General features: G+C 35.6%; 1 protein-coding gene across 3 annotated transcripts in view; it reads left to right on the forward strand.

Annotated features, from left to right (window-relative positions):
- The first annotated feature begins 734 nt into the window (after window positions 1-734).
- The window catches only part of LOC111684008 (NADH-cytochrome b5 reductase 3), a 16,128-nt gene continuing 6,396 nt past the window's right edge, over window positions 735-10,466 (forward strand). The window contains exons 1-4 of one of the 3 annotated variants that reach the window (XR_006940958.1): window positions 735-753; window positions 903-947; window positions 7,815-7,890; window positions 7,954-8,737. Coding sequence is in view for 2 of the 3 variants with exons in the window: in XM_046951269.1 (XP_046807225.1) it covers window positions 8,711-8,737 (27 nt within the window). In the remaining variant the exon portion in view is untranslated. Of the gene's footprint in view, window positions 754-896; window positions 948-7,814; window positions 7,891-7,953; window positions 8,738-10,466 lie in introns of those variants that run through there. The other 2 variants (XM_046951269.1, XM_046951270.1) reach the window with 2 other exon arrangements.

Raw genomic sequence — 10,466 nt, forward strand, 5'->3', positions numbered from 1 at the left:
TTTTAATATTTTATAAAAAGTCGACTTTTCGACTTTTTCCTACTTTTCGACTTTTTCCGACTTTTCGACTTTTTCCGACATTTCGACTTTTCGACTACTGTAGACTTTTGACTTTTTTCGACTATTTTCGACTTTTTTCGACCAGAGTTAAAAATGTATAAAGCTGCCAGAAGCGTAAATTTATAATGTTGCCATTTGACATTATATTATTATTATTATTATTATTATTATTATTATTATTTTTATTAATATTATTATTATTTATTATTAATAAAAAAAATTTTTTTATATTTTTTCTATTTGTTGCAATTTTTTGAGTTTTTTCGACTTCTTTCTATTTTCGACTTTTTCCGACTTTTCGACTATTTTTGACTTTTTCGGACTATTTTCGTCTTTTTCCGAATTTTTCGACTTCTTTCGACTTTTTTCGACTTTCCGACTTTTCGACTTGTTTCGACTTTTATTTACAAAGTCGAGTTTTCGACTTTTTTTTATAGACGATAGTCGAGTTATCGACTTTTTTGGAACAAAATAGTCGCTTTGACTTTTTTCGACAAAAAGTCGATTGTTCGATTATTTGAAAGTCGATTTATAGAACCCTAATCCATATTAACATTCAACCCGTTATCAGTACAATAATTTGCAGTTTATTATTTGAGAAAACTTGACAACATTGTTAACTTGTTAATATTTTTGTTGTTGGATTAATATTTTCATCATTCCGTTGTCTATTTATTTGTCTTGTTTTGATAAGTAAATCGAAAATTTTTTACGCCAATATTAAAAAAATAATAAATTTATACAATTTGTGCAACATATATCATATATATATATTTTTATATTTTTGTTTAATAATTTTGCTATTTGTAAATAAATACATTTTATTGTTGTGATTTTTTAAGCAAAAGCCGGTTTCTTGTGTATTTGCAAAAAATATAAATTGCAAGGTAAAATTGTATAAAAAAATGTTCGTTATTTGTGAAATTATAATTTTGTGTGTTTATGTATATATATATATATATATATATATATATATATTATCTTTTTTAATTAATGTATTTTAATTCCATGGTACCCTGCGGTTGATTCAACCAGAATTAGTGTTGGCTTTTTGTTTTTTAACACGGCCAAATAAATCTTTAGCAGTGGTGTATATCTATCGCTGTTGCTGAAGTAACTTAAATCATCAAACAAACAAACAAACAAACAATGTATTTTAATCTTTATGCTTTCATTATTATAATAGATATTGTTTATTTTTTGAAAAAATAAATAATTTTAAATGAATCTTATCTAATATAAATTTGCGAATTTCAAAAAGAGAGAGAGAGAGAATTATTCTCATGCGCATAATTCAGTGGCGTGTGCCAAATGTTTATGTAAATATCGCTTAAAAAACCGTGCATATGCTGTTAGACTATAAACTAGTCTGTATTGTAGTCTATAGTCTAGTCTATTCTTTAGACTACTGTATGGTCTAGTCTGTAGTCCACTCTATAGTATAGTCTATAGTCTAGTCTAGTCTATAGTCTAGTCTATAGTCTAGTCTATAGTCTAGTCTATAGTCTAGTCTATAGTCTAGTCTATAGTCTAGTCTATAGTCTAGTCTATAGTCTAGTCTATAGTCTAGTCTATAGTCTAGTCTATAGTCTAGTCTATAGTCTAGTCTATAGTCTAGTCTATAGTCTAGTCTATAGTCTAGTCTATAGTCTAGTCTATAGTCTAGTCTATAGTCTAGTCTATAGTCTAGTCTATAGTCTAGTCTATAGTCTAGTCTATAGTCTAGTCTATAGTCTAGTCTATATAGTCTAGTCTATAGTCTAGTCTATAGTCTAGTCTATAGTCTAGTCTATAGTCTAGTCTATAGTCTAGTCTATAGTCTAGTCTATAGTCTAGTCTATAGTCTAGTCTATAGTCTAGTCTATAGTCTAGTCTATAGTCTAGTCTATAGTCTATAGTCTAGTCTATAGTCTAGTCTATAGTCTAGTCTATAGTCTAGTCTATAGTCTAGTCTATAGTCTAGTCTATAGTCTAGTCTATAGTCTAGTCTATAGTCTAGTCTATAGTCTAGTCTATAGTCTAGTCTATAGTCTAGTCTATAGTCTAGTCTATAGTCTAGTCTATAGTCTAGTCTATAGTCTAGTCTATAGTCTAGTCTATAGTCTAGTCTATAATTTAGTCTATAGTCTAGTCTATAGTCTAGTCTATAGTCTAGTCTATAGTCTAGTCTATAGTCTAGTCTATAGTCTAGTCTATAGTCTAGTCTATAGTCTAGTCTATAGTCTAGTCTATAGTCTAGTCTATAGTCTAGTCTATAGTCTAGTCTATAGTCTAGTCTATAGTCTAGTCTATAGTCTAGTCTATAGTCTAGTCTATAGTCTAGTCTATAGTCTAGTCTATAGTCTAGTCTATAGTCTAGTCTATAGTCTAGTCTATAGGCTAGTCTATAGTCTATAGTCTATAGTCTAGTCTATAGTCTAGTCTATAGTCTAGTCTATAGTCTAGTCTATAGTCTAGTCTATAGTCTAGTCTATAGTCTAGTCTATAGTCTAGTCTATAGTCTAGTCTATAGTCTAGTCTATAGTGTAGTCTATAGTGTAGTCTATAGTGTAGTCTATAGTGTAGACTGTAGTCTAGTCTATAGTGTAGTCTATAGTGTAGTCTAGTCTATAATTTAGTCTATAGTCTAGTCTATAGTCTAGTCTATAGTCTGGTCTATAGACTAGTCTATAGTGCAGTCTATAGTGTAGTCTATAGTGTATAGACTAGTCTATAGCCTAGTCTATAGTCTAGTCTACAGTCTAGTCTATAGTCTAGTCTATAGTCTAGTATATAGTCTAGTCTATAGTCTAGTTTATAGTCTAGTTTATAATCTAGTTTGTAGTCTAGTCTATAGTCTAGTCTATATTCTATTCCATAGTGCAGTATATTAGTTTAGTCTATTTTCAAATCTGCGGTCTAGTCTATATGGTAGTCTTTTATCTAGTCTATAATCTAGCGTTATAGTCTATAATCTGAGCTTTTGTCTGTACTCTAGGATAATGGTAATAGCAGTCTATGCGCTGGACAACAGAATGTTTTACATCTTAATAGTACAGAAAGAATTCATGTGGCACAAAACCATCAATCACTACTAGTTTAGTTTAGTTTAAAAGGGTTGTATATCAATGTATACATCCACTCGGAGACCCAATGGTCCATTGTGAATCCCTTTAATAAAGAACAAGGAGAAAACAGAAGAAAACAGAAGAAAGGAGAGATGAGAAGAGTGAGATTTTCCCTCCAAAAAGAGAACAGAAAAAAAGAAGTGGTCATGGAAGGGAAATCCTTAATTGTCTATTAACTGAAAATCCAAAAAGTTCCCCTAATGAAGCCCATAATGTCGCCTAGGTTACACCCTGCTACATCTCCTAGTTCATCGTGGAATCCTTTACCTAGCCATTTCAGTCTCAGACTCTGTAATCTGGGACAGTGGCATAAAATATGCTCTACTGTCTCCAGTTCTTCTTCGTCCTCACACAACCTGCAAAAATCCTGTGTGTTACCGACCCCATTACCCCTAAAGGCTCCAATTGAGCAGTGTCCGGTTATTACCCCTACTAAAATCCTTGTACTCTTCCTGTCCAATCCTAATAGCATTCTGGTTGCTTTTGGATTTAACTTCGGCCATAGTGTCCTAGAAACCCTACAATCCAGTCTACTGTACCAGGATTGGTTGGTGGTTTTTCTGAAATATTCGGAAATTAGCCTATAGTAATGACAAATGGGGGGTTTTACCGAACTGACCCTTCTATCGAGCTCCAGATCCGAGCCCTGTCGGGCCAATTCATCTGCAATCTCATTACCCTGTATGTCACAGTGTCCCGGCACCCAACACAGCCTGAGTGTGTATAACCTGACTAACCCTTCCAGGTCTCTTTTGCAGCTGTTTACCAAGCTAGAATGTAACGTTTTACACTGCAAAGCTTTAAGAGCTGCCTGACTATCAACATAAATCGTCACTTCCGACCCCCTGGTAATGTGTGTCTTAATAATATCCACGGATTTCCATATAGCCAGGATTTCCGCTTGAAAAACGCTACATTCGTCCGGAAGTCTGTAGGACACTCTTATATTGTTGTCTACCAAATAAACCCCGGCACCTGTGCCAGAGTCCATCTTGGATCCGTCAGTGAAAACTGCACACCCCTCAAACAGTACTTCGGATCCTTCCCACTCATCCCTACTAGGAATCACTATTGAGGGTGTTACTCCGAAGTCCAGGGTCGTAACCAAATGATCAGAAATACCCTCCGTACTTCCCTCAATTCCTGTTAGACCTACCTCGTACAGTATTCTAGTGTGGCCTACCCGCTTTGGTCTTACTAGAGCTGATTCAAACAGTCTGAATAAGTTCCTAGCCGCTACACTCTCAACATATTTCTCAATTGGGAGCAGATTTAGAATAATATCCAATGCTGCTTGCGGTGTACTGCCCCTGGCACCTGTTATGCCGATAGAAGCACACCTTTGAGTCTTACTGAGTATTAATCTATAGCTGCATTTCCTCATTCCTACCCACCACACAGTACAACCATAGGTAATGATGGGCCTTACTACCGACGTGTAAATCCAATTCACCATGTCTGGTCGCAAACCCCAATTCTTACCAATAGAGTTTCTGCACGTGTAATAGGCATTGAGCCCCTTTTTAAGCCGTTCCTGTATATTCTTCTTCCAAGACAATTTTTGGTCGAGGAAGGTCCCTAGATACTTGGCTCCTTCCGATAATTTCAGTTCAACGCCGTCTAATCTCGGCAAGCTAAAACTCTCAACTTTATATTTCCTAGTGAAAAGTACTAGCTCCGTCTTAGATGGATTCACACCCAACCCATTCCTGTTTGCCCAGGTTGATAGATCACTTAGTGCTGACTGCATGACCTCACTGATTGTCGGGAGAAATTTACCTTTGACCAGTAGCACCACGTCATCCGCATAAGCGACTATCTTCCTACCTTTAGATTCAAAGATCCTTAGGATAGAGTTGACCGCCAGTAACCATAGTAGGGGAGATAACACTCCTCCTTGTGGTGTACCCCTGGTAACTCGTTTGCGAATCCTATCATCCCCTAAGGTTGAGTTGATAATTCTGCTATCAAGCATCGATACTATCCAACTCACTAGGAAATCCTGAACTCCGAGTACGACTAACGACTCTCTGATGGCCTCTATTCTAATGTTGTTAAAGGCGCCCTCTATGTCCAAAAACGCGGCTAGAGTATATTCCCTATGCTCTAAACCGTGCTCAATACAACCAACCACCTCATGTAACGCACTCTCAACCGACTTACCCTTTAGGTAGGCATGTTGAGCGTTGCTAATAAGACGGGTATCTATATTGCTCCTGAGATAAAGATCTATCAGACGTTCTAAAGTCTTCAGTATAAAAGACGATAGGCTGATAGGCCTGAAATCCTTAGGTTTCGAGTGGCATGCCCTACCGGCCTTAGGAATAAAGATTACCCTAACCTCTCTCCACCTTCTTGGAAGGTATCCCGTGAGGAGACACCTCTTGAAAATATCAGCTAGAAGTGCCAATGCGTCTTCAGGAATATTACAGAGCATGGCCGGAAAAACACCATCCGGACCCGGTGATTTATATGGGTCAAAAGTGTTCACCGCCCAGCCCAATTTGTCCCTAGTGACTATTTCATCAATATGACTAGATGAATAACTAGAAGCCCCAGGTCCTTGGACCCCCTGACTTAAGTCCCTATCATCTATATCAGCACAACCTGGGAAGTGAGTTTCCATAAGTAAAGAGAGTGTCTCTGAGCTGGACTCCGTCCACGAGTTGTCTTCACGCTGAATGTAACCTAAGGCCTTGGGGTCTTTGGCTAAAATTCTACGGAATCTAGACATCTCATTTACGTTGCCAACAGATTCACAGTATTTCCTCCATGATATCTGTTTTGCTCTTTTGATCTCTCCCTTATACTTATTGAAACTCACTTTGTAGTTGTTCCAATCTTTTGGAAGTCTAGTAAGCTTTGCCTTATTAAACAACCTTCTAACCGTCGACCTTTGATCACGTAGTTCCCTGGTCCACCACTTAGGTTGCTTATGCCTACCCGGAAATCTCAACGGGCAGGATAGCTCATAGCTCTCCGTTAACACACTGGTAAATTTGTCTACAACCTTATCCAATTCGAGGGACCGCAGAACATTTATATCCATCTGCGAAAATCTTGACCGGACCCTGTTGTAGAATTTTAACCAGTCGGTTTTCCTACGGTCCCTAAAGGGTTCCTGCTTGGATTTACTCAAATTCACTGTGAAGGTAATCCGGCTATGGTCAGAGAACGAATAGTCGGTATGTACTTTCCAATCCCTAATAAGATCCTCATTTTGGTTAGTAAGGGTAATATCAATAACTGTTTCCCTATCTTTATTCCTAAACGTTGGCATATTGCCCCTGTTACAGATAATAAGATTCCATGCAGTAATGAAATTAAACACTAACTCACCTCTTTTATTAATGTCAGCACTGCCCCATTGACTGTGATGTGCGTTTGCATCACAGCCTAGTATCAGGATAGCGCCCTTCCGCTTTGCATACGCCGTCAGCTCCAGCACCTCTACACCAGCGGCTCTATAGCTTCATACGGCATGTACACTGAGGCCACCGAGAGCAACCGCTCACCCTTGACCTCTCTGTTTATAACGGTTAGATCACCGCTCCTAAAAAGAGATATTAGAAAATTAAGTTCATTCTTTGCCAATATACAAGTTCTAACCTTATCCTCAGTGGACGGGACGAACAAAGTATATCCCGTGATCGCTAATCCACAAACCCTATTGTTATTTAGCCATGGTTCTTGGATTAGGGCCACGTCCGTCTTGGAATGGGTGATGAACCTTGCCAACTCCGCTGAAGCTGCCTCACAATGATGCAGGTTTATTTGCACCACCTGCAGCTTCCTTGGATCTGTCATGCTTAGAGTATCTAAACCGAACAGTTCCAAGTCCGAAGTTGACAACTCCCCTCAGCCCATCCAAGATCTCGAGGGATTTGTCGTCTACAGCGAAACGGAAATCCCTCCCTGTATTCTCCTTGCACACCATTGAAGCAACAAACTTCCATTGGTTTGTAAGGAGATTACTGTTCTGCTTGGCCAATACCGCCAGTATGGTGTCCACCGGTCTTATGGGTGGTGGAATCCACACTGTCACTATTGACCTGAGTGGTAATTCAGATGCATAAATCACCTCGAGCTTTGAGTCCGGACTAAGGTCTCCAAGCTTGGCAACCGTGGCCCTTAAAAATTCAAAGGAATTTTTATTGCCACAGTTGACAATCTTGATGCCCCTAGCCCAGTCTGCACCCTTGAAGGATACGTCATCTGGGCTACCACTGTAAGCAGCGATTTCGTCCAGGAACCTGCCCTCGACCAGCTGCCAAAGCTCGGGACTGATCTTCCCATCCGGATCAGACCGATCTATAACAGCCGCCCGAAAGTTTCCATCCAGGCTCGTGGATTTCTTCACCTTCTTCGTTGATGAGGTCGGCTGATCATCCCCAGATCTAGCTCTTTTAATGGTCCCCTTTTGAGGCTCATTAGAGGTGCTAGCCGGGTTTCTACCAGCCGTCCTCAGCGACGAAGATTTTCTGGGCCCCTACTACTAAATATTCAAAGAATTTAAAATTTAAATTTATATTTATTACCTACCACAATGTTGTTGTCACCCACAACATTGTATAATCCCACAGAAGAGACTCTAATAGTTGCCATAACTAAAAATCCTAATATATTTCGTCTTCGCTTTTCTTTTAGCACACTAAACACCTGTCAAATATTAGCCGCGCAACCACTATACAGACAATTTCTCGGAGAATTTCATTAGAAACTGGTAAGAGCAAATAATAAATTTGCTATAACAATAATTTGTTGTATAAAACTTTTCTAATTTCAGACATTCTCTTACTCTCTATTCCATAGAAAAAGAATTTTTCATTAACTACGTCAGACAGTCTACGACTGAAAATAATTATAATTTAAAAATACCAGTGGTGGATGAATCGTGAATGAATAGATGAATATGAATGTTTGATTTTATATTTTGCCTTTGGTCGGAAACAGTTGAAAACCAACAGCATTAATACAATATACACAAGTCACACTAAACAACACAACTGATTGTTAAAGTCGTTTATTTTTAAATAAAAAAAAATAATTTTCTTAAAGTTAAAGAAGGCACAGACCAGAAAAGAATAAAATAAAGGTTCCTAAATTGCAAAATAAAAGCCAAGTGAAAATTTAAATATGTACATTGAACTTTATAAATTAAATACAAAAATTCAATGAATGTGCCTTGATATTGAATAAAAAAAAAACTAAATAAAAAAACAATCAGCAAGATAAATCATTAAAGCAACAGAAAAATCTGCATATACAAAAAAAGAAAAGTTTTTCAATTGGCAAAAAAAAGGAAATATCTATACTACAACTGCCTTTTAAATATTACATAACAATTCCATAACATTATAAAAAAATAAAACGAAACACCAAGTAACTCAGTATTTTAGCTTAAAAGTATATTAAGCTTATTGTAAACGTTTTATTTACAAAAAATATACTTTTTGAAAATTCAAATCAATACTTTTCGACGGTCTCTCTGCTGTGTTCTGCCGTTCAGTGGAGAATTTTTGCTGTGACCATAACCTTACACAATGGCAAGACCAATTAGTGATAATCATGTAAGTTTTATCAAAGAATTTCTTAATTTTTTTCTACAATCAAAATTATTTATTATTGCTTTTGTTTTACTTAATTACATGACTCATCTTTTATTTATAAAAAGCTACGTTTTCTTCGTGTTCTAAATTTCATTTTGTCTATTGTAATATTTATTTTTAAAATTTTATTTATGAAGTCATTAAAATAGCTTTTATTCTTTTAAGCATTTTGTTTATATTTAATTTACAAAATGTGGTTAAGGTGGCTGTTGGCTGGCATACATATTGCTGTATATTCTGGCACTATTGTCGCGTTCATTATAGATTTAATTAAACAATTAGTTTGCAAATTTTATTCAAACCAGGTGCTATTTGGTTTTACATTATTTAGGTTGCTGTTGGGGTCTCCTTATTTAAATAGTGACAAATTCTTTTAGCAATAAATTAAAGTTGATGATTTTCTCACGAATTTATAAATATAAAAAGTATTTACATTTACATAAGTTCTAATTCAGATCTTGGTCAATTCTAGTTCTGATCTTGTTCACTTCTAGTTCAGATCTTGTTCAGTTCTAGTTCAGTTCTAGTTTAGTTTTAGTTCTGTTCTAGTTCAATTATAGTTCAGTTATAGTTCAGTTCTAGTTCAGTTTTAGTTCAGTTCTAGTTTAGTTCTAGTTCAGTTCTAGTTCAGTTCTAGTTCAGTTCTAGTTCAATTTTAGTTCAGTTCTAGTTTAGTTCTAGTTGAGTTCTAGTTCAGTTCTAGTTCAGTTTTAGTTCAGTTCTAGTTCAGTTCTAGTTCAGTTCTAGTTCAGTTCTAGTTCAGTTCTAGTTCAGTTCTAGTTCAGTTCTAGTTCAGTTCTAGTTCAGTTCTAGTTCAGTTCTAGTTCAGTTCTAGTTCAGTTCTAGTTCAGTTCTAGTTCAGTTCTAGTTTAGTTCTAGTTCAGTTCTAGTTCAGTTGTAGTTGAAATCTACTTCAACTCTAGTTTAGTTCTAATTCAAGTCGGGTTCATTTTAGCAGTACTTTTACTTTTAATAAAGAAATTCGTAGATCACATTATACATTTTTACAAAAAAAAAAAAAAAAAAAAAATAATCTTGTTTAACAATAAGTTCCCAAAATAATACTTTTTCGTCATAGTATTAATATTTGCAATTAATTATCGTAATTAAACGATTGTTTTATGTAAATACGTGGAAAACTCTACAATAGGAATTACATATTTAGTTCCTTACATAATTTAAAGCCTTTATTGTTATGCATAAAAATTGTATAATTTTTCGTTTAAAGAATTTTCCTTTATAATTTAGTGGGTCAATGACCGGATTTTGCGCAATTCTAAACACTTTAAAGAGTACACCACTCTTTAGTGTGTTTAACTAAAAGTCATTTATAATATGATTACATATATTATTTTGGTAATATGTGGTCATATGATTTTGGGTAATATATGTATGTATGTATATGTCAACAAAATGAGGTAACTTTAAAATGTTTAATAATTATGTTTTGTTAAATTTTAACATATTTTTTATATATACTTTTTATTTGTAATATTCCAGTTCAGTTCTAGTTCAATTCTAGTTCAGTTCTAGTCCAGATCTAGTTCAGTTCTAGTTTAGTTCTAGTTCAGTTCTAGTTCAATTCTAGTTCAGTTCTAGTTCAGTTCCAGTTCTGTTCTAGTTCTGTTCTAGTTCTGTTCTAGTTCTGTTCTAGTTCTGTTCTAGTTCTGTTCTAGTTCTGTTCTAGTTC

The sequence above is a fragment of the Lucilia cuprina genome, chromosome 5 (assembly GCF_022045245.1).
Source record: "Lucilia cuprina isolate Lc7/37 chromosome 5, ASM2204524v1, whole genome shotgun sequence".
NCBI lineage: Eukaryota > Metazoa > Arthropoda > Insecta > Diptera > Calliphoridae > Lucilia > Lucilia cuprina.